At 38.8% G+C, this 25,176-nt stretch overlaps 1 protein-coding gene across 3 annotated transcripts; it reads right to left on the bottom strand.

Annotated features, from left to right (window-relative positions):
- Positions 1 to 1,873: 1,873 nt before the first annotated feature.
- On the bottom strand, positions 1,874 to 24,031 carry LOC117422898 (period circadian protein homolog 2-like). Of its 3 annotated transcripts, XM_034038128.3 has the most exons (24): positions 23,773 to 24,031; positions 19,876 to 20,332; positions 19,125 to 19,223; positions 18,548 to 18,702; positions 17,998 to 18,119; positions 17,683 to 17,884; positions 17,206 to 17,257; positions 16,943 to 17,085; positions 15,659 to 15,737; positions 14,897 to 15,003; positions 14,603 to 14,759; positions 13,775 to 13,883; positions 13,342 to 13,473; positions 13,105 to 13,213; positions 12,704 to 12,872; positions 11,345 to 11,472; positions 10,312 to 10,515; positions 8,705 to 8,968; positions 7,486 to 8,354; positions 6,931 to 7,086; positions 5,685 to 5,871; positions 5,123 to 5,321; positions 4,651 to 4,801; positions 1,875 to 4,144 (listed from the first exon to the last, which is right to left on the bottom strand). In XM_034038128.3, the coding sequence occupies exons 2-24, from the start codon at positions 20,217 to 20,219 to the stop codon at positions 3,971 to 3,973; spliced, it is 4,311 nt and encodes a 1,436-aa protein (XP_033894019.3). In that variant the 5' UTR covers positions 20,220 to 20,332; positions 23,773 to 24,031; the 3' UTR covers positions 1,875 to 3,970. The 3 variants fall into 3 exon arrangements, with proteins under 3 accessions (XP_058846371.1, XP_033894019.3, XP_058846372.1); XM_058990388.1 differs by lacking the exon at positions 6,931 to 7,086 and having other exon boundaries at positions 1,874 to 4,144; XM_058990389.1 differs by lacking the exon at positions 10,312 to 10,515 and having other exon boundaries at positions 1,881 to 4,144; positions 23,773 to 24,030.
- Between the last annotated feature and the right edge of the window lie 1,145 nt (positions 24,032 to 25,176).

Here is a 25,176-nt window from a genome sequence, read left to right as displayed (position 1 = left end):
ATGTACGTAATGTACAAACCCCAACCCGCTGTGTTCACGTCATTAAACGGTTATATAGATGTGTTTTTCTAAAACCATTTTCTGTTGGTGTTATAGTACTTTGGGTAAAGTGTATCAAATGTGTATTCACACGCCACAAACATTTACACCACACAAACCGAGAAAGAAGGTGTGTTAAAAGCAGTTTCAATTTCTAAACTTTCAGAAAGAACGAATTGTAAATAAGTATATGACATAACTACAGAGGGCAACGTCAGTGGAGAGCCGTTTCAAATCTGATTTTGAAATTTAGCGCCTGGCTCTAAGTGATTAATTAAGACCAAGTGTCGGACAAAGCGGCGCCATTACAAACCTCAGACTATCAAAGCTTTTAACCACAGATTAAAATGAATTTATTGATATGAACGAATTCATCTACGCTGGATATTGACTGTGCACTGCCGGAGGGCTTAATCCACTTACTTTATACAAGGTTAACTGTTTGTGACGGTTGTAAAATAAAAATGCCTTCAAAGACACCGAAGGGTTTCTATTGAAGGGTGAACGTCCAGGACCGTCCAGTCATTTGACGCTTGAACACCAGAGCGAGCTACAATCACACTAGCTGCGCTTCCGTGTGGCACAATGTCAATAGGAATATATACATTCACCGTAAAGTCATCACATTAAAACACGTCACTAAATGCTTACCTGGTGTATTTCACAGCAAGCACCTCCTGTTTACCACCAATTATCGCAAGTTTATTTTGTAAACCGAACCAATGAATCAGCTCATTTCACTAAACCACTACCATGTAGTGTCCGGAGATAAAATCTCTTTGAGCTGCCAAACCATATATCGAAACCATTTATCTGTTTTCTGTCAATTGTACCAATGATTAAGAGGCTGTTACTGCCCAAAATCACATGCATTATGCATACAAATATGGATAACGGCATCTGCCAAATAAATGAATACTATTACTACTTCTACTAAAATAACTTTCATTGTGTTAAAAACATTGCAAAAATAGGCAGAGGCAGAAAGAGAATATTGCGTACATGTCACTGTGCTAATCCAGTAGAATATTGTGTACATGTCACTGTGCTAATCCAGTAGAATATTGCGTACATGTCACTGTGCTAATCCAGTAGAATATTGCGTACATGTCACTGTGCTAATCCAGTAGAATATTGCGTTCATGTCACTGTGCTAATCCAGTAGAATATTGTGTACATGTCACTGTGCTAATCCAGTAGAATATTGTGTACATGTCACTGTGCTAATCCAGTAGAATATTGCGTACATGTCACTGTGCTAATCCAGTAGAATATTGTGTACATGTCACTGTGCTAATCCAGTAGAATATTGTGTACATGTCACTGTGCTAATCCAGTAGAATATTGCGTACATGTCACTGTGCTAATCCAGTAGAATATTGCGTACATGTCACTGTGCTAATCCAGTTGAATATTGCGTACATGTCACTGTGCTAATCCAGTTGAATATTGCGTACATGTCACTGTGCTAATCCAGTAGAATATTGCGTACATGTCACTGTGCTAATCCAGTAGAATATTGCGTACATGTCACTGTGCTAATCCAGTTGAATATTGCGTACATGTCACTGTGCTAATCCAGTTGAATATTGCGTACATGTCACTGTGCTAATCCAGTTGAATATTGCGTACATGTCACTGTGCTAATCCAGTAGAATATTGCGTACATGTCACTGTGCTAATCCAGTAGAATATTGCGTACATGTCACTGTGCTAATCCAGTAGAATATTGCGTACATGTCACTGTGCTAATCCAGTACTCCCAGGTATCAAGGAGTGCTTTTACTCCTTCATTGTTATGGGGTTATGACTGGTGAGCAATTCTGCTATAAAGACCACACTCTGCATTCATTGGATAAAAGCAGGGAAATGAGGCAGAGCGAATTGACTTTTAATAATGACTGTGAATTGAACAGCACTCTACTTGCCAATATTGTAGCAGTGGTGCTGTAGTGTAGGGTAATGACGTCTGTATTTTAATGAAAGGTTTACAAGGCAGATGAAAAAGGTTAATCTATATTGCCTAGGACAAAGGCTAAATCATTGGTAAAAAATTGTGACCCAAATAATATGGATCCTCCCTCGGAGCAATTCAATTAGATACAGTAACCCTGGATACATGAGACACATTGACCTTTTTTCATAGCCTTCTTTATTTGCTCTGAAACTGTACAAATGACCCCCCAAACCTTGTTTTATGAACTAACAAACTTGCATGTAGGCTTTGTCCAACAACACTTAAAAGATGCATATGCTTTCAATTCCACAGCTTTTAAAATGTTCATTAGTTACTGCTAACAAGTTACCCCATTCTTCAAGTTGTAGACAAACAAATACACTGGAACTAGAGCACGTACAGGTACATAACGCTCAAATGTACATTTAGATCAGCACACATATTTTGTCAAGAGTGTGAAACACTTTTGTTGCATCTGAATAATCCCTTTACCACTGTTAGGAGTCAATCCCAAAAGAAGGATGTGACACAGTTAAAATACTGATGCTTTCTTATTGCAACACCATGTCCCCACACACTTACTCCTCGCAGGTAGCATTTCCATTTTATATTCTTTAAATATGTGGCTGTTTCTGTCTGTCCAGGCAACAAGCGAGTGTGTATTCCTTTAAGATGCATCAAAACAATGACATGATGTTAAGAGAACACAACATGAAACGTCTGCGCGGTGCATATTTTACAGTTTGCTGGTTAGTTTAAACATGAGGCGCCTAGTTTAAATTCATCCTTACTATACTTTTTGTTTTGCTCCACAATGTAAAATTGCTTGCAACTATCCTGCATACCTGGTCACTGTAGACACACTATACTGCACTTCACTTTCACGCAGACAAGAATGAATAACACTGATTGTCTCAAAGTTCAACCAGATTCAATTACGCCGTTGTTGTGTTTACTGACCACTCAATAAATTACCTTTAAAAACCAAAATTACAAAATAAAATAGAAGACATAAGATCAAGGCTGTAACAGAGAGCAAACGAGGAACTCCTAAAACAAAAGCAGTGATAGAAAGATTAAAAAAAAAAAGGAGTGGCAAAACCAGTATAAAATATCAAGTGTTCTCTCACAGTTAACCAGCACTGAATGTTATGGTTAACACAAATACATACCTAACCAATTGGATGCAGAGTAAATAACTAAACTAATATTTATAATACATACAGTAAAACCTGTATTTATGGTCACCTGATCTTACTAGTCAGTGTTCAGCGAATCCAAAAACAGCCATCCCCTCTTCCAATACAAGTGAATGACTGACACACTTTGAATAAGCATTAAGCACTCTCTAGCAGTCCCTTCAGTGAAGCTGTAATGCAGGTTTCACTGCACTTACACCAGTACTGATCTCACAACATTGCAGCAAAAGAAAAAAAAATATATATATATTTCTTACTGTTGTCCACTGCCGTTCTTCATATAGGTCCCTAGATGCAGTTTTTAAATAAATATAAACATTTTTTTTTATTTTATTTTAAAACATGATAGATCTGGTCCTGCACTCGATCACAGAAAGCCTTGCTTTCACATAGTGTTGCACTTCGATTCTAGAATTTCCAGTCATTAACCAACCAGCTGCTTCCCCTGTTGACTGACATGCTTTCAGCCAGTAGTATTCTTTGACCTGGATAGAAGACACTGCTGAGGTGAAATGAGCTAGAAGTGCAAGTGTAACTTCCTGAGAAAAAAGGGCATGAAAACAGAGCTTTTCAATGTAGTCCAAGGTATTCTGTTTAAAACGAAATATACATGTTAGCTGTATTTGCAGGTCTTAAACTCAATATTGGAAACTTATGCAGCTAAAGGGAGACCCAAACAAGTAAGATTCATGACATTATTTTGTTTGCTAGTTTGCTACAATCACTTTCTATTTCTGGTTCTGAGTCTGTTTCTCATTAATTGCCTGTCTTGCTGTTAGGACATTGGACTTGCTTCTGCATGCATTTGCTCTTCGTTTGTAACACTCAGTGTCCTCAAACTGCCCTCCTCACTGGGTTCGACCATTGCACAGAGTTCAATGTTCTGTATATCCACGTCAAAGGCAGTGGATGCACCACCTTGAGTACTCTCCACAGAGCAAAGGCATTCCTGAAGAGACAGAGTGAAATGCGTTTAGTACAGGACCACAGTGAAGAAAACATAACAAGCAAGCATGACCGTGCCTGACATATCTATTTAAGAAAATGTGGGTGGATGGATTTGAATCACAACAGGATAATCCTCTCATTACGGTATGGGTGGGTCCAGTACGGTATGGGTGGGTCCAAGATTCTGAACTGAATTACAAACCACTTTGCAATATGTTAACGTAACATATTTCAGCTGCATTCATTCGACTTTATGAAGCAAAATTAGTTATATTCTATAGGGTGATGCAAAACCTTTGGCCATAGCTGTACATTAAATGTAATGTACAATTGTTATTGACAGAAGTGTCTGCAGTTTGTAGTGTTTACACCAAAACAGCCCATGTCACCAAACGAAATGCTCTAAAAAGCATATCTTCGTTCCAGACAAGCTCTTGTATTCTTGTTTAACACAATCACCAGCAGTGCCCTGGAGCATGTTCTCCTCCTCCCCCTCAACAAACTTACTGCGACATCGAGAGCTTCAGGCAGGACACCCTTCTTCATCCAAGGGTGAACTTCCACCAGCTCACTCTTCTGTTCCGTCCTGAACTTGGGCTGGGCTTTCTGCATCTGTTTCAGCTTGTCTCTGTCTTCTTTGAGAACCGTCTCGAAATCTCTGCAGTCAAATAAATCAATACATAAATTAATCAGCTATGTCTTAATATACACGTCTCCCCCACCCCAATGATGGTAACGCAGCATTACAGTTTGAAGTTACCATGGCCTTGATTCTATTACTGTGAAGATGATTTAATCACAAACAGGTGTCTGTTTAAGATCTAACTAGATACAGAATATATGTTCATCCCAAACATTTCAAATACAATTGGCTACTATGACTACTACAAATGCATATAAATTTGCTAAATGTACACTCCCATTAACACAAGACTAGACACTGAAAGCCAGCCTGCCTGAGCGTCTCTGTGTTACTCACCGTGTCGGCACTTGATAAGTCATCATGACCGAATCGTCTGCATTAGAGATCAGCAGCCACATTGGATCCTGGAGGACATATTTAACAAAGCCAGTGCCCTCTTTCATTTCCATGCCGGTCTTGCCTTGCAGCTGGTGGTCGTTCTCAGAAGAGTCGATGCTTCCAAAGTACTTGCTGGTATTGCTGGTCTGGCTGCTCCCTAAATGGATGAGGGGATTTATTTTTAGTTATACTGGCATTAAAACAAGCGTTGAGTTCTTGTAGAATGGTGGTCTAAGAAATCACTCCCTTAGATACAAATGCTAAATGAACTAAGATGTTGCTCCAGTGCACTTTGTGGGAATAAAATATATATTTCTGTTTCAAACTTTCTTTTCTACTTACATCAGAGCTGTTTACAAATATTTTGGAAAACTAAGTACTTTATTCAGGAGCAAACCTCCCTCTGGAGCAAAAGCTGAATACATTTTGTTTGGAAATGTTATGGTATTGTGTGGGAATTCGCATACATGTAGCATATTTGAGATGCAGACTGTTGTCGTTTGGTTACCACGATCGTTACCTGTGCCACTGCCTGAGGTGCCACACCCATTGGAGCCCGAGCCCAAGGACCCTGAGTCTGCTGACCTCCCACTGCCTGAGGCGGCCGACCCTGTGCCTGACCGCGAGTCTTCCTGCAGCAGAATGTCAAGCAGATCGCTGGAGGTGGAGTGGACATCACTGACCTGGCCTTCACCTGGGGATTCTCCCTGTACAGCAGGAAGGAAGGGTCTTTTGAGTGGGGTACGGAGCACATATCATCCATTCAACTTTAGCGAAGAAAAGAAATCAGTTTGCCACATTTTGGAGAAATACACTTTATTTGCAAGACTGTTGATACAAATATCTTTATTAAAAAAAAAAACATGCAAGAGGACTTTGTAGATTTTATATTGTTAGACAAATGTGGCACACAGTAAAAATCCCACTAAAGTAATTGTGGCTAACAAAATAACTTCATAAACCTTACACATTTTCCACTTCATTTAGCTAAATAGGTCTCCAATGTCAGCACAGAAGTATTTGAATTATAAAACATGGTATGTGGTGCTACTGTAGGTTAAAAGAAACCTCTTGGTTTCTATGCCTTATTCTCAGGATATGTGTTTACACTTGCACTTCCAGGGTTAATTCACCTCAGCAGTGTCTTCCAGGTCAAAGCATGTTACTGGCTGAAACGGGGAAGCAGCTGATTGGTTATTGACAGGAAAGAAGCCAGGGAAGGGGCACTTTTTACCCATGGCTTGGAAACAGAGATTTCTTTAACCTAGTTTCTTTTAAAACTGGACATTTGAGACCTATATGAATAAACTGATGATCATGGCAGAAGAAATTCATATAACTATTTTGTTAGCTATAATTACTTTAATATCTTATGCCGTTTGCTAAATGATCTCTGAAGACAGCCCCTTCAAGTTAATTTCCTGCTAGGTGTCTGAAGAGGATATAGACACACTTTAAATGAACAGGCAACACAAATGTAAATGTATTGTCTTACAGTATGACTAAGAAAAAGCAGTCTGCTGTTGTACAGACAGATGTTCCACTTCAGTTAGCAAACTGATGGTGTGAACCCATTGCTTGGTAAGAGACTATGATACATGTGACCAGGAAATAAATCAATACTTTCGTTTAATGTGCTTATTTTACAGCTACGCCGACACAGTGTTACCTACACAGATTGATACGTCTTCAAGTTAAAAAAAAACAAAACCAAAAGAAACAGCTCCTATCATTCTACTGCCCAAGTTGTCTCGATGTTAGCCTACCTCAATGTTCCAACAACCTCTACAGCTCACTTTATCCCATGCAAGGTTTTCTTCTGATTTTAACACCTGATCCTTGGAATAAAAGGATCCAGAGGGAATAGGGATATTGGCAGGTGCTCCATACGAGTTTACTACAGCAGGGTGAATGTGTGCCAGCTAAAGGGTGTAAGGATACATTAACATCAGCTACTTTTACATGGAAGCTGCATCATCACTTCATTATGCTCTTTAATGCATCAGTACAGACCGAAATGTAAGGCTTTGTCATTCAGCTGCCAAGATCCTGCAGGAACTAGGCAAAACATTTTAGTGACACATTAAAATTAAGCTGTGGACCCAGCACAATGTGAGATCTACAGCCCCATGCACCCGACACCTGCATATTAGTCATTAATTCTCACCTAAATGCTGTAGACAATGGAAGAAGACGAAGAAGAACAAAATAAAAACTGTCTAGTAATTAAGGAAAACATAATATATATATATATATATATATATATATATATATATATATATAAAAGACAAGAAATATTTGTAAAATATATTTCTACATACGCTCTCTGGCTCCTTGCTCATGGCGGCTCCTTTGTCTCTGTCTCCCGCAGTCCCAGCAACCCCTAGGGACATGGCAGAAGGTCCCGCTTCCTGCCGCTCCACCCTCTTGGGCGTCTCTTCCAGCTGCAGGAGATTCAGTTGCAAAGGAGAGCTGCACCTCGACTGGAACAAAGGTGGAGAGGCTTGGTCCTGCGCCCCAACCGACTGGGGGGTAGAGGAGCGGGACGGCCCATCGCGCTGCTCACTCTCCATCGGCATGTTGTAATGGAACGGCTGCCCAGGAAACTGGGGGTACGCCTGGAAAACATTGGGATTGGGAGCGCCAAACTGGGGCTGTCCTGGGAATGCCGGCGGAACGGGGAACGCAGCTTGGGCTGAGAATGTTGGATGTGGGGGGAAAGAGGGCTGTCCGGGGTAAAAGGACGACTGGACTGCACTGTTCATCTGCGGGAACATATAATTTGGGAGCATGAATGCCACCATTGGAGTAACTAAAGGTGCCGAATACTGTGGCGGCTGCATTTGGCTGCAATTGTCCTGGGCACTCTGCCCATCCCCAAAGCCAGACATAGATGGGTTGGTGGCAGGAGGTATAGCTCCTGGTGCAGTCAAGACTGGCATTGGGTAAGCTGGCACAACTGTGGGGAAGGACATAGCAGGGTAGCTGGACTGAGAGGTTTCTGAAAGGGACCAGGGGGTGTGGTTTAGGCCCACAAGAGGGGGCCTGTGTGGCTGCTGATTGTGTGAAGAGGTGCTATCTGATGAGTCACGTTGCTTCACACGCTTAGACTTGGTTTTCTTGTTTCTCCCTGCCTTCTTGAAGGGGGGTTTTGTGGCATCCTGCCCTCTCTGTCTGGGTGTTTGTGTACCTTGAACCAGCAGATAAAAAGGGAATGCATTAAAGAGTTCTGCCCTGAATATGCAAAGAATTGAAACAGTTCTACATGCATGTTCTTTTTAAAAAAAAATACACAGTTTATATTATATGCATGTGATGGCATTCTAAAAAAGAAAATGTGCAATATATTTAAGTCACAGAAGGCAAAGACACAGAGTAACTTGTCAGACAGATAAACACTTATAAAAACTAAATACCTTTTTTTTAAAACGTAAAAAAACAACAATTAAAAAAATAATACAATTAAAACAATCGAAATTAAAGAAGATAATTTAAAATGTAAAATACTACTACTACTAATAATAATAATAATAATCCCACCTTGTGCACATTTGTGCCCCTTGTGCTTCTCCTGCAGGTAGAAGCTGCAAGGAGATTGAAACATGCGCATCCCCTGGGGCTCCTTGAACTTGCTGAGGAAGGCTTTCTCCTCCTGCTGCGTGTGCGCTGCCAGCACCTCTTTGGTGAGGCCCCGCTTCTTGTAAGCTTCCTTCTCCTGGCTCACCGCTGGCACCGCACTGGCTGGAGGGGGAGGGGGCTGGCTCTCCACCGGTTCAATACCACTTGGACCCTCTTCCATTATTTCTGAAATGGCAAAATTCATTTTTCTAATCTATGCTTCTATACCTTTATTTATACATGTTTAAATAGTCAACCAGCAAAGAAACCAAGTAAAGAGTAAGTCCTACTCGAGAGACAGTTGTAATAGAGACAGGTGATAATAACATTGCCTCCCACATTTAAATGGGCTAAAAGACAGCGGCCACTAGTGTTGTTTTTATTTTGGGCTGCTCGCTTTCGGTGCTGTTTTCCCGATCAGAGCAGTTAAGCGCAGATCAGTCCCCTGATAGGGCATTTGATCAGCTCTTCTGGAAGGCACAGTGCTAAAGGGGGGGGGAGCCCAACTTTTCTCACTTTCAATTTCCTGCCTGCCACCCTCAGGGGAAGTATGGATTTCTTAGTTGAAATCCTGTAGGTAGTTTTGAAAAAATTATCAGGGACAGGCTTATCTGGGTCATTTGTAGATACAATTAATTTATTATTATTATTTTTTTAATAATCTAGGGAACATATTTCTGTAAAAAATATGTTTTGAGGAAATGATAGCAATTCTTTGTCTGTTTTTCTATTTCCTAAAACATTTCAATGTCCTCAGGATATACTGGTAAGCTGCTGTAATTAGACACTTATAGTGATTAGTTTGCAAAAATAAAGAGAGAAATTATTAGCAATACAGAAAGCATGATAAGATGCATACACTTAAAATGTTGCAAAATAAGAAAAGAAATATGCATGCAATAAGAACACAGTATTAAGGTATTTATAACCTTGGCACAGGTTTGAATTACTTGTCGTTCAGTTGCTTTGCAATTTGAACAGTTACTCAGTGATACACATTAGGGCCATTCAATGAGTATAAGTTAATATTGTTGTTATTTCAGCACCAATACTGACTATAATATATATTAAACAGAGGGAATAGGCGTTGAGTGGGAGCTTATTTGAGGTATGAATTGAACATTATGGTATATATTAATGGAATACTTAATCTTATTAGGTCCTTTGAGAGAGTGCTTTCTGCCAATTTAGTCAAATTGAAGTGGATGCTATCAGCTTCATATTAGAATTTGCACACTTTTTTAGGTGTGGATTAAAGTGGGATAAGCTTCTGAAGACTTTGAAGCTCAGTTACAGCGATGATATAATGTAAAATCAGAAATGATTTTCTTTTAATTAAAAATAAATAATAATAATAATAATAATAATAATAATAATAATAATAATAATAATAATAATAAATGTTTGTCCACAATTCAATATGATCTTCAAAATTAAAATCTGCTACAAAAGATAAACGAATAAATAAAATAAAAAAGTAGTAAAAACACGTTTTTAAAAAACACAAAACAAAAGGTTTATGTGTATACCGGATTCAAGCTGTGGTTTCTTGTCCCCAACATGAACAAGAGTACTGCTGTAACTACACTGGCTGGTAATGGACACAACACTTTCAGCCTTGCTGGGTAAAGCAAGTGGTGTCAGTGAAGCGCCAACTACCGCTGCTGCAGAAGCGTTTTCAGGCGACTTCAACGAAGCAAGATCAGCTTGATGGTCTAACAAGGGCGGGTCTGCTAGAAAAATCACATCACAGAACGAAGAGAAGAAACAATTTCAAGAACCGTTTTTGTAAAAAAAAAAAAAAAAAAATACTTAAGGGCAGGGTAGCCATCTTTGTCTCAAATATGGTCACACTAGCTCTTAGTTTTGGCTGATTTTCTATTTAACCCTTTCAGTCCAAGGTCCTGCCTTATCTTAGGGCTGTATGCTAACATAAGCCGTCTGAAATCACGTTGGAACCTCACATGACTCCTAGGTCCCAGTCTGAGGTTGTGTAGAAATATGTGTAAAAAATGTATTTTTTGTTCAGTTCTCATGTATACTCAAAAAAAGGAGTTCCTTTTTCAGCTTGACACAAATAATTCAGGACTGAAAGGGTTAAAATCAAACTTCAAAAACACAGCTCCTGCTTGTAACAAAGCTGTTTATTGTCAGTTCAACAATATAGTATTTTTTATTTTGTATTATTTTCTTTTTTTAAATTGAGAACTTTTGAAATGATCCCCATTGATGGCAATCAGAATGAACACCCTGAATTATTTTTAATTAAAAAAAAAAATACAATACATACATTAAACATAAGAGAATTGAAAAGGCAAGCGCACATATTGTAAAAAGCAGCTGGCTGTAAAAAGGTTAATAATGTAATGTTATTAATGTAGTTTCAAATCTATTTAAAAAATCTTACAAGAACCATACTGCTCCAGAGCTGTATTAAATCCATCTGCCTTAATATATATATAAAATACACACACACACACATATATATATATTATATATATATATATATATATAATTATATATACACACACACACACACACACACACACACACATGCCATACCTTGAGAAACATGCATGCTGTCATCAGTGACACCCTGCTTGTCTTCGTCAGAGTTGGAAGATGCAGTGTTGGAGGAGGACACACATTTCCTCTTAACAGTGACTGGGATATTACAGCTATCCAGAAACCTGGAAACAACACAGCAAAGTGAGCCTGCTTGGTCTTGCTGTTGTACGGTATACACCACACAGTGAAACCTATATCAAGTCTTAAACAATTAAAAGCCTGGACAACACTTTCATGAAGTCTTACTAAATCAGACAGGATTTCCTTTTGAACAGTGGATGAACATGTGTTCATTTTGCAGGACTTCCATGTTTCTCTCATGGTTATACTATGCATATACCATAGATTGCTTTTTTTTTTATTTTTTATGTATGCTTTGCCTTAATTCTCTGGGCTTTACAATGCACACCTATGTTTCATTAAACTTTGATAGTCTTTTACAGTGGAAAACTTTTATAAGGGAGCTGATTCACTACATGTTCATCGTTGTTTTTGCTTAAATGATTATATACCATGCTTATCTATTGTCTTTTTCCAACCACTGTGTCAGTATGATGCATACTTCTGAAAGCTCAATTTCTGAAATGAGGTAGGTTGTAATTTGTCGCCTATGCAACAGGGATTTTGTTGCCAAGAAAAATTGCTCTGAAAATGCAGATAGTAGAAAGTATTCCTTCAATTTACCTGTGATTCTACAAAGGGGTTCATTGGTTCTTTAGTGGGAAGTCTTTACATGTGCAGGAGTTGACAGGGGGTTCAATGCCTCGCTCATGTTTTTCAGATAGTTAAATCAGATTATAAACTGCACATAGCCTCCAGTATAGTCGATAGACAAGGCAGAGCACTTAGGAGATTGAGATAGCATGCATCTAGGCCATTATGCTTACGCACTTCACATTATAACAAACACTGTGCTCCTGTTTAAATAATGCACAGCACCAATCAAAACAAACTCGGTGAAGTGCCTGAAGGAAGCGGGCCTGCAAGGATCTGAAGATTATAAAACCTACTCAGCTGGTATTTATAAACAGCTTTGATGCAACAGCCACTCATATTTGCTAAGTATAAGTTTATTATTTTTAGTAATAGTAAGGCATGGTGTACAAAAAAAAGTCTGGGAGTTTATAACAGAATACACGTCTTACTAATGTTTTTGAAGACATTCAATGACGTCTGAACAGCCCACAGGCTGGCTGCACTCCTCACAGAACCTTTCTTTAGAAATGTTTCTTGAATCTTTCACGACCAGATTTTAATGGATCAAAATGGGCTTTAAAAAGAACAAAACAATGACACACCATTCCTCAAAGCAATCCTTAAGTGCCCTGTAACACCATTGGTTCTTTTACTGACCTGATAACACTGTCAAGACAGCTGATTTGCTGGTAGGAATAAACGGTCTGTTCCTTATTGCTTATCTCTTCAGAGTTGGTGGTTTTCTCAGAAATGCCTGTTGCATTACCATTCCCAGAGATCAGGAGAGTGTCTTTGGTCCTCACATTTGAGTCCTTTTGTGGTTCAGCTAAAAAAAAAAAAAAAATGTATATATTTAATGAACGAATGAAACAGAATGTCACTTAAGAAATAGAAGCAGGTTAACTAAGAATGTCCAGTTAATTCCACCATGCTGGTAGATTGTTGTGGATAATTCTAGCACTGACCAATCATGCTTGAATACTACTGTAACAGTAAAGTATAATAATAATAATAATAATAATAATAATAATAATAATAATAATAATAATAATAATAACCAGCAGAGCTGTGTTTCTTCGGCTCCAGTTTGGCTCTGGACTCAATAAAGACCTGCTGCCCGTGGTTCTTGAGCATGTGTACACCTTTACAGATCTCTTGAAATGTTCTCTACAAAAGAAAAATGCAAAACAAAAACACAATTTTTATTTTGAGATGATCATTAAATGCATCACAACAAAGAGCTGAATGGAAATTAATTTAAAAATGTTATGTGTACATTTTGAATGCAGACTTACAGGCTTCTCCTTTTGTGACTCTTCATTTAGATGACCAAAGCTCTCACTGGATGAAGCCACGCTTCTTAAATGCTCACGTGAGTCGTTGCTTACTAAACTCCCATACCCACTGGAGCCATGGCTGTGCACCGGCTACAAGAAACACATTTTAGAAAAAATAAATAAATACAGGAATGGAAACAAGACCCCCCCCCCCCCATCCCCACCCCAGCATAGCCGTTTGATCCATTTGAACTACAACATCACATCAGACATACACACACAAACACACAATGATCCCAGTCGTGGATCCTCAGCAGACCAATTGATGTAAGCAAGAACACAAGAACACGCTTTTGACTTTAGTTTCAATCACAAACCATGTAGTTAGCCACAGTGTTTAGAAGAAAGCATGCCGTGTATAACTGTGAATTCAACATGTTTCAGGACGTACCTGGAGCAAAAGCCTGTAAATCTGCTCTGTGATTTCCTGAATATCAGAATCGATTATTTTACCCTCTGTAAACGGCGGAGCGGCAAAGACATCCTCATTCACAGGACCACTGTTCAAACAAAACAAAAGTATTTAATGATTAAAATACAATATAAAAAGAGTGAATTTATCTAATTTGATATACTCTAAATCAATATTTCTTCTCAGAATTATTATTTTTTTAATCCTTTGTTTTGGCTACAGATTGCTGCGTCTTATTTTGAGGCCAGTCAAGTTAGACGTGTCTGTAATCAGAGCAGTGAAATTTCACAACGACTATGAAGCTCAGCACATAAAAAATTGAGCTTTATCATCACTGTGGGTATGAAAACACCAAGAAATGTATCATTTTTAGGCTTCAGTTTCTTATTTTATATTGAGGCGTTATAAAAGCATCTGAAGGACTATATATGCAGAATTAAGTTACATTTAGACTTAACTTTTGCAGTTAACAAAATTAGAGTAAGCTATTAACGCATTATCATTTAAGAGAATATAACAGATAGATGCCACCCAAAAACAAATCAAATGAGGACTATGGCACTTAATGGGTTAATAATAATAATAATAATAATAATTCCTTTTTACATAAAACAAACTAACCACAAGCTCTGTGCGACACCTTGCTTTGAAATGCGTATCTGTTTTAGTAATTGCAGCCACTGTGTGTATTCTGCTTTTCTTCTCTCATACAAAGCAAGCAATTCAGTGGCCCTGATTCGGAGCATAACTTTGCTTTATTACATTTTACAATAAAAATCAATACTCCTTTAAATTTGTTACACTTACGTTCTGACTGTATGTCTTCCTATGATAAACGACACCTTCCTGCTCCAAGGGTTGACAAAACTAGACCAGCTGGTATCCATAGTAACATATTCTCCGTTCCGAGCACAGAACCGAATTGCAGAATGATCTGCGAAGGGCTGCCCTGCACACTGCAAAACTAGTAACAAAAATCAATGCATAGAAAGCATTCAACAAATGTCACAAAGCATTGTTGCCACAAGGTACTCTCTGAAAAGACAACACTTTTCATGCAAGTCCAAACAGCTGTGTATTAAAGCTACAGTACAAACTTACTTTTTTTGTGGACAGCCAGCATCAAATGCCTGTCGCTGGGGTGCAGATACAGCAACACAGGTGTCCCTATCAAGTCCTGAGGAAGATAACCCAGCAGTGGCACCACTCTGAAGAAACAGATTGAATGATTCATGAGCAACATGTTATATTTAAGAGGGTGAACATGTTTAATTTACTACAGTATAGGCAATTCACTCCACAGTGAAGCCACTAACCACAGGGCTTAGGCAGTTACCCCCCATGGTTCTATAGGAGAATGAGGACTAACATTAGCAGCCCCCTGTCCCGGGCAATGGGAAAAGGATTGCCCTAAAAGCTCCCTTTATACCAGTATACCTGCCATTTTGTCCAAAACAATGTTCTTTAAACAGGCATTCAGTTTAAAGCGTGTCTCCTTTGTCACATCATATCTACAGCTGAAACTGTTATTTGAGGTGTTGGTTTTTTTTCTTAAAAAGGAAAAGTGCCAGCTAAAATGTGCTATGAAGAAATATCTCTGCATCTCCTCTCTTCCACACTAGTGGACCGGTTTGCTGAAAGCGCTTGCCTTAATAGATTAAATATATTGCTGCCTTCAAGCTAAAAGCTTTCCAAAGTTGTTTTTTTTAATTTATTATCCTTATAGACTGACTATTGTTCTATTAAAAGGATGTGTCCAAGGTTAGGTGTTTTGAAACACAACAATATTATTACAAGGACGAATGCTGTCGCTTATTTATTCAGTGAAGGCAATCTCGGTTCACTTTAGAAACAAACTCCCACCTTTCATCCACATCCTCAAACATGCAGCTCGGGGTGTGGGTGGTGGTAAAGATCCTCTTATCTGCAGGAATCCTGGGTGCTAAAAAAAAAAAAAAAAAAAGAATATGCAAGGTCTGCATAGTGAACCTGTGCACTGTGACTGTGATTTATTCAATTTATGAATTCATACTATGTGTAAATCAAATTTTAAAATCAGGTAATATTGAAATGTGTGACAATAAATGAATAGTAAATATAAATATTTGTGTTGTATTGCTTATAGCATTGTTTGCACTTATGACGAGCAGCTGATTTGCTAATTTTCAACGACTGTATCGTTAATGAACTAATTAAGGTCAGGTGCTAATGTGTTTAATGGTGTGGACTGCATCTATTCATGCCAGCCCGATGAAGGCAGTCTGGCCAAAACGTGGCATTGTTTTTAACTTTGTTCTTTTACAATAATAAATAATAAAAGGAAGGACATTTGATCTACAATCTATTATTATTATTATTATTATTATTATTATTATTATTATTATTATTATTATTATTATTATTATTATTATTATTGTTGTGTTGCACCTCATATTTTCATCAATTGTGAATTAAAACTAGAAATGTCTAAAAATATAAAAAATAACTTGTGGCAAAAAGGAGGAAATAGACACCAATTACAAGTAGTTCCTTGCTGGCAGCAAACTTCCAATTCCTCTGTGATTAACGTAACTGTGTCATCTGCACATGCCAACTGCATGCGTGGCGGTGATGAACAGGAAACCAAAATAGCAAATACAATTCCGGATCCTATTCATAGCGAAGGCAGGAGAACAAAGCCAAGCCAATCTTGGGAAGAGGAAGGCTCTACACCGTATAATAAACCCATCACACTGAACAGTCTGTTTTTACATTGAGTGCAGTGCGTTTCTACCACATGCTGGTCAGCCTGCTTTCCTCCTCTCCACAAATAAAGGAAACCAGCTTCTAATTACACAATTAGTAACTACTGAGATAGACTTACTCAAACAGTTGGCATTATACATCATCCTAACATTTAAAAAGCATGGACAGGGAGTATGCATGTTACATTCTGCAATCTGCAATATCCACCTTCATCTCAAAAGCCTCCCTTAAACATACTAAGCCATGTTAAATATTCAAAATGCTTATCCCTCTAGCTTAACATGAATAGAAATCTGATGTTAATCAGAACAGCCCTAGTTTATATGTTCAATATTCATAGATACAGACTATGAAAGGATCCCATTAATGAGAAGGTGTGTACAGCGCTTGCATTCCCTTTACCTTCATATCCAGAGTGTACTCTTTCTGCAAGCAGCAGACAGCTGAAATGGTCCTCAGCATGTTCAGAGTGCTGTACTTTCATCAGGTAAGGAGTCATCCGGAACGGGCAGTACTGCATTTCTCCTGCTCGCTCTCGCCCTCCGCTGTGAAACATTGAGGTCAGGAATCAATGCTAAGTCATTTCTAGATTCTCCAGTAGATGGATACATTGGTTAATGCTGCAAGTTACCTAGAGTCACAGCTTTATAAATATAGAAGCTCACCTGATGCGACAGAAAAAAGATTTTTCCTGCATGGAGTCTGGAGGAGAAGACTCTGTAAGACAAGAATACAAAATGGTTTCTGGAACTGCACTTCAATTGGAAAAAAAAAATGAATACACCAAACACTGTTCGGCACACCTCTAATTTAACATGCATTTCTATTGAAGTTAAGGAAATGCTACCTTAATCCATTCTAAAGTCCTGAAATTGAATGTAGTGTTTGATATTTTTTAATTGCAAACATCACAGATGAATGTAATGTGCATAGTAATGCATTTTTATTTTGTGGAAGGACTGGCCTACGGATACAATTTTACATTAGAGGTTTTCTGACGAGATTTTGTTATATACTGTATTTGTGAGTTTGTTATTTAGAATCAAGAATTATCTCAGTGCAGGTATGTGCACTCCCATATGGGAAATGAATCATCACAACATCACAAACTCCCTTGTCGACACGGATAACGTTGTACACACCGGCCCCAGAACACATGCTCCAGGAAGGCAGCCTGTAAGGTGCTGTGAAGCTGTAGAACACGCTCACGTCTTGTGGCGACAGGAACTCCACAAACTTGGCATTCCTGAACACCTCTCTCTTACAGTTCAGGATGCATGCAGCTTGATCGGAGATGTAAACAATCTTCCCTGTGATCAGAGAGACAGCCACAGCAAATATATCCTGTGGGCAAAAAGCACAAGATGAGGCTGCAGTGTAAAAAGGCTTTTAAAAAATACAGCACTCAAGCATGCACTTGTGAATAGCGCCTGCGGTATCATAAGCTGCACACTTACATTGTTTTTCAGCGTGTACTCAGATGTGATGTTGTTGATCTCTTCAATGGTGTAAGAGGAAACATCAAGACCGGAGGGCTGGCTTTCGTTGATCATGAGCAACTGATAGTACTCCTCATTAGCTACAGAAATAACAAAAAAAAAAACACACACTGCGTCAACAAGGAAAATTAATAAATGCATCGGCTTTTTGTCGGTTGTCTTGGATAGGTTAACATTAGTTAATTTCGATTATTGTAAAACTAAAGAAATCAAAACATTTTTCACAAGTGTCCCTTTCAAGGTCTGTTTGTATTATGCTTCCTAGTGCAAGAAATAAGCACTGCATACAAGACGTTTCTGTAACTTAAAAAATAATGAGGATCCGAGTACCTAATTCGTATATTCAGTGACAGGAATATATCCACACTTATGCATCCAGCCACTTCAAAGCGTTTCTTATTTGAGAGAGAGGCCATTGACCTGAGGACAACGTGGTGTTAGTGTATCTGATGAGATTTAAAGCTGGCATGGGGGGCAGGGGTAGTTGAGAAGCCACATGTCCTCATACCTTTGACTTGCTTCACACAGCGCAGTGCGTAATTCAGTGTAGCCAGCGTGCTGGATTTCCCTTTGGCCCTCTTTTCAGAAGGGAGGCGTACTTTCAGCTGCTTAAGAGTTTTCAGCAACTCTTTTTGAGTCTTGGCCTTCGCAGACTCTTCGCTACTGCAAAGTTGAAGCAGAAATATTTACATGGCTGAAATTATAGACCTGCTGTTAAAGTTTTATATCCCCTTTGGTCACAGTTTGTGTGAACTCTATGTAGTTCGAGAAGTTGCCCTGCCAAAACTTTGCATATATGCATTATAAAATAGATAAGAAACTTAATGTGACGCAATTCTGTTTGGATGAAATCTCTCTAAAGTAATACCACCACTGTAATGTTTTCTTTTTTTTCTTAAGCATGTCTTCACACTTTAGAAGGGTTAATAAATGTTTAAGTATCAAAAATACAACGGAATCAAAATACATGTTATCATGAAGTCTCTACAACAAAACAGAGCAACAGATTTATCCTGACACTGGGCTAATAGCTTAAACAGCAAAAGGGTTTGATCACGATGCACCCCTAAGACTGCTTCACTGACCTGCAGCCACTAGTGGATGGGTTGTCAGGCTCAGAACTGGCGCTGAGGAGACTGAATGCATTGGAGCTGCTGGGTGGGGACGGACTCTGGGAGTTCGCGCTATGGAGAGAAGTAAAGACATTTAGTTTGAACCTGGCACTTACTGGGTGTAATGTTGCACTGGTTCACAGCACACAAAACACCAAAGCCACTTAAAAGCTGCCCTGAATTTCATTGCTGCTAATAGATGGTCCACTTGCTTTGTATTGCAAGTGCAGACAAGAAAAGAAAGAAAGAAAGAAAGAAAGAAAGAACAGATAGCTTTACTTTGTTTTTACTGAACAGTATTTTACAAGTAGAACACATGACAAAGTACTGTTTATAATGATTGTCCCCGCACACTCTAAATCACAACGCAAAAGAGCTGGTGTTTTCTGCATGACACAACATTGCCTGTTACATGAGCTAAATTAAGTCATCTGCAATAGAGCACTGGCTTCAGTGTAACCTAATTAATCTTATACAGTAATATAGCCTTAAATAGTTTAAAATGATAAGTCTTATCTATTAAGATGCTTAGTTCAGCCTAAGAGATCTATAGGGATGGCGGAATTATTTTGGGAGCAATCCTTCACTTGAGTTATGGCTCAAGATAAGAAAACTATATAAAAGAAACAGGCAGTTTATTTGTTGGATTAAATTACTGGTAGAAACTGTCACAAAAAAACAAAAACACACACGAGACAACGACACCGACGACAACGACAATGACCTTTTATTGCTCTCTGAAGATTCCAACAGCGCAGAATCCTTTCCGTTCCCACTGGAACTCCCTGAGGATTCATTCCCGTGGGAGTCGTTGCCGCTGGAGCCGCTGCTCGTCATCTCCATGTCGCTGTGCAAGCCCTGCCTGGGCGAGGGGGCTCTCCTGTCCTGGCTGCTGTCACTGCCATCGGAGTGAAGCACAAGCTCTGCCTCCTCATGCCTGGCTTCTGAAAAGCTGCTCATTCTGTGCAGCCGGGGTCTGGACGCTGAACACGCTGGGGCATCTTCAAAATCAGGGTCCCGCTCAGAGCTCTGCCCCTCCAAGGTGGAGTAGAGATAGCCTTCAGACATCGGATGTTAGGAGGTTTGAAATGCAAGCAGGCAAAACACAACCCGTTTATATCACCTCGCTTCCAATGAAAGCTGGCTCTCACTCCATGTTGAGAAGCAGGAATTTTGAGTATCTGTTAAAGTCAAAAGAGACATAGATAAAAACACACTTTCATCCCGAAAGTGAACAGATGTATTACAACAGTCTACTGTACATCAAACAGCCGCTTCAAAAAGTGGATTACTGTATCTGTGAAGACAGGGTGGAATAAAAAAAAAGGATCAATGTCTGGGTTTGAAACATGTACTGTATCTGTATGTCTAGTTTGGAAATTAATCAAACCAATTGTCTGTCTTCAAGTTTGGCATTAGCAGAAGTGAAGAAGGAAAAAAATGCACAGCTGGTAGCGGTCACAATACAAAGGCAAAGACTTCTCTTCAAAGTAGTGCCATTGGACAGTCTATACTCCCAGTGTCTCTGTGCCCTTTAGCGGACCTCTCATCCCAGGTTCAAAGGCTAGACAGAGTAATTTTAACTTTTAACTTAGTGAAAACCTAGACTTCAAGAAAAAGGTCAAAGTAGCAACAAAACACTGCAGTTCAGTAAAGTAACATTCCAAACCAGTAAAAGCGCTACAGTGAAACAATTCAACGGCATCAGAAATTAAACAACTACTAAAAATGACAGAGTGCAGTATATGTGCTAAAACGTGCTGAGTTTCTCGAGCAGTTACTGGCAACTTGCTACAGACGGCAAATAGGCTTACCTCAGAGGCTTTGCCGTACTGCGGTAGTGACCAGCTAAAAGATACCCTATTACAATAGGTTTTACGAGGACATGAATCGGTTCTTTATGCTACATCCGGATACATTAATGCAGTACTGTTAAAGTAATATTAAAGCAATAGTATGCTTTATAAAAGCCTCATAAAGGAACAGCTTACCAAGATAAGAGGAGTGAGTATAAAAGTGCGGACTCGGTGATGCATTTACAGAAACGCATGGGGACTCTCAGCATCTATTACAGAGTGGCAGGCACGCTAGTGACAGCATGCGAATCAGATTAGAAGTCACATTCATCAATATGGGTAAATGCACGACAGCACAGGCATGTGCAGTTCAATATAAGTACAGTGAGATAGAACAGTGGTAGAACACTCTATTACCAGAGTCCAGGTACTAAAGTCTGAGATGGTTAGCCTAACCTAAGGTCATGAAATCTGTGTCATGTCAGAGAAGTATCGTCACTAACACTATTAAAATGACTCAGCTGCAGAAAGACAGTTGAATTGACATTAAGACATAAAATAAATAAAGAGCCTTTACCCCCCTGTCATTGTTTTTAATAACTCAGTTTTAAAAAAATGTATTTTTCCAGATGGCTTTTTTGTGGTAATATGCTTTAACAGCATTGCTAATGTATTAAAAACAAGGAGTTAATATGGTACACAGCTTCCACTTAACATTTCAATTCATTTCAGTATTGGGAATACTGTGTATGCAACCATTGACGTATGTTTGTCAGATTAGTAGGCCACATAACGGGTTCTGTCTAAATAATTGAAAAGGATCTATTTTTTTCTCATGCTGACATTGCAGTGACACTGGATATAAACAAAGGGAAATGCGTGGGAATGAAATGACACTGCACATTCATTCTTTAGGGTTACATGGAAAACAACACACTAAAATACAGCATCGTACAAACAGAAGAGCTTCTTTTGTTTTCACTTTGACAAAATGTCACGTCTATCAATGTAAAGGCTAAGCTGTACATCTAAAGGTTTCCTGTAGCCACAGAAATGCACGTATTCAAGCTCATTCAATCATTATTATCAAAGTGAAGTGCCTGAATGCTCCCTGTATAACAGAATTACCACAAGTGAATTTCCTGCAGCCATAGCGTAAAACCTCACTTTGCACGTATTCATCTCACTGGGATTTTACTAGCAATTTGCTTTAACAAGACTAATCATTATTTATGAAACCATTTACAAAGAGTCATGCAATTACAGCCAGTTTCACATGTTATAAATATTTGTAATTGTTTTAAAAATGTATTTAACAAATAACTGCCTGCTAGACGAACAGCTTCAAATCTTAATCATATTTAAGACCTACTTCCCCATCCACAAAAGCAGCCTGTAAGAACATGAAGATGAATGTGAATCCCCTTAAAGAGACCTGTTTTCACAGGAACATTTGTCAGACAGGCACACATCCAATTATTCCCAGTTTGAATAGCTTGGCATTCTCCAAAACACTCTTCACCCACTGTCTCTCTCTAAACATTCTGTCTATTGAAGACTGCATTAACAGAACTGACTGTGCAATTATGTTTTCACAGTATATCAAATGTCACACAGCCGTGTCATTCCATCTCAAGTGCAATGAGGGCGGTTGTCAGTCATTACACTGTGTTTTGTTGCAAGGGTAGCAGACCCTCAATATGCATTTGCACTCTTCAAGCGCATCCACATCACGAGGGCTCCAGGTACAGGACACCTACTCTACAGTCCTTTTCTCCAGCACTTGTGATTTTTCAGGGTACATCACACCCTTAATTAAAGACAGTCTAGGGGGTCTAGGGAATCCCCAAGCAGCCAAAGATATTTGTGTCCTATCATCTATTACTTATTTATTTCACAAACTGATAACTTCCCCCTCGCTGACATCCATATCTTTGTGTGTCTAATTATACCTGTCAAAGTTACTTGACGATACCAGAATATGCATGTCCTACTAAACAAAGACCAGGACCTGCACTGTCAACGTAGCCCTTGGTACAGCATGCACGGACTCCCCTCATCCATCATCCACTTACTGTACACTGCTAGTGTTGTGTCAAGCCTCAGAAGACTTTAAATTAAAAAATAACAATCGTATGACCAATGCAAAAAGAACATGCGCCACCAGCCTTGTTACATTCTCATTACAAAGAAAGATTTTACAACAGGCTTTGGTGAAGTAGTTTAACGGCTGATCTAGTGAAGCTACCTCTGAGGACGCATTTTTCATATCAATTGTTTGTTCTAAAGAACGTGTGCCGTGCAGATAAATAAATAAATAAATAAATACATTAATAAATAAATACATAAAACAGCTTACAGTGATTTACAAACGATTAATTAAACTCAAGAAGTTACAATGTATAAATACAAATACATCGTACGCAGAAAGCAAAGCGACAGTTATGCACACATTGGAAAAATAAATTCAAATAAATGTTGCCATTGTGCGTAAATTAAAAGCATTACTACAGCAGTTACATATGGAGCGTGGGTCCATTTCCTAATCTAAACACGCTGATCCACCAGTGGCTTAGTTATGTAACCTCTTTTTTTTAAACTGTCTAAAATTGCGCGTTTCATCGTTTAAGGCATTTTAAAACACATTCACAAAAAGTAACTAACTAACGCTACATGCACTGTATGAATTTTAACCACTTAGGCACGCTACAATTTAACAAAACAAATGATTTTACCACGGTGCCGCTGCCTCGTAATTACAACGTCGCTGTGTATCATGCTTGATACATGATTTAATAAAACCAATACATAAAAAGCTTCAATACCTGAATGTAAAAAAAAAACCTTGACTGTCCGTCTTGAGTTTTTTTTTTCTTTAATGGAAAAGCTGTGCCGCACTCTTGTCAATTTATTCAGAATTCCTATCTTACATTTGATACGTCTACTGACAAAATCACATAAACCAGACTGAGCTCTGCTCTAACACTGTCTGCAGATACTCAACTACTGAACGTGACGCCCATTCCTTGCAGGCAATCCTATTGGCTGCGAGAGCTTTGTGTTTCCATGGATCTGTGCCAGAGATGACGGCTCTGCGCACCGATTGGCTTGTGTTGCAGCCAGTCTATTTACATAAAGCACACATGGAAAACCATGTTCTAGCCATAGTACTACTATTATGAAAATGTGTGCTCTGTCTGTGGTAGACTAGCATAGCGTGGTGCACAAAGCAGGGGTCGCAGAGAGTCAGTTAGGGTGGACTAGTACTTTGCGCCTTCTTAACGAATCAAACGACTATGTTGTCATTCTCCACTGTTACATAAACGGGTTTGAACCTATTTAGGTAGCACTAGTACGGAGATGGGGTTGATAAGCTGTCGTGCATTGCCTTTTAATTTAATGCATTTATTACACTGTAAGCAATTGCATATTATATAATTATAACACCTACACATATTATATTGCATTTCACTGAATATCGGTCATTTCAAAATTATTCAAAACGCAATGCCCCATTTCAAATGTCGTTGCTTTTGCGCTGCAGACACACTTTCTCTCATGATGTAGATTAAAGAATGGCTCGTGTAGTTTAGAGTGAAGATGTCACTAGTAGAACTAAACCACACTAATTGCAGGAACGACCAGTTAAGCAATTGCTCCGTTGTAAAGAATACAGTGCAGTGGTGAATGCCAGATCAAACTAGATTATTATTTTTTTGCTCTAATCTTGTCTGGGATTTTATATACCAGCTGGGTTCTCAGTAAGGGGCCAATAAACGTTTTAGTTTTCTTCCCCTATTCCCTGCTCTTAGCTGGTCAACATCTCACCAGCAGTTGCCAACAGGGAGCTGATGGAAAATGTAGGCGTTTTAGAGATGCTGTAATATATGGAAAAAAAATCCACCTGTACAAAATAATCTGTTTTGCACTAAAGAGATATCATTGAAAGTACATCAAAGAGGGATTATGCATGCGAGTGCTCAGAGAAACAGGAACATTGCATTTTAATATGGTGACTCAACTGAATATGTTCTGAAGTTCACCGGGAGTCATTCATTACTATGAATCATTACATCACAACAATGGGCACATACTGCATTACCTAGCATGATACAGTTGAATGGATTACCATTTTCCATGACACCCTTCACTTGTACATTTTCAGTGTGCAGACCCATCGCAGTCCTCAATATTTCATAGAACTAGGGTCTATATAAGATTTGCTGATG

The sequence above is a fragment of the Acipenser ruthenus genome, chromosome 17 (genome assembly GCF_902713425.1).
Source record: "Acipenser ruthenus chromosome 17, fAciRut3.2 maternal haplotype, whole genome shotgun sequence".
Taxonomy (NCBI): Eukaryota; Metazoa; Chordata; class Actinopteri; order Acipenseriformes; family Acipenseridae; genus Acipenser; species Acipenser ruthenus.
This window is presented reverse-complemented; position numbering and strand designations above follow the sequence as displayed.

What these genes read in the sequence shown, in the direction of transcription:
- LOC117422898 (XM_034038128.3), bottom strand. Translation starts at nt 20,219, where the DNA reads ATGTCTGAAGGCTATCTCTACTCCACCTTGGAGGGGCAGAGCTCTGAG. An exon ending in GAAGAAACACAGCTCTGCTG is followed by an intron (nt 12,873 to 13,104) that starts GTTATTATTATT and finishes TTTTTTTTTTAG; the next exon opens with CTGAACCACAAAAGGACTCA. An exon ending in TGAGCAAGGAGCCAGAGAGC is followed by an intron (nt 7,087 to 7,485) that starts GTATGTAGAAAT and finishes TACACCCTTTAG; the next exon opens with CTGGCACACATTCACCCTGC.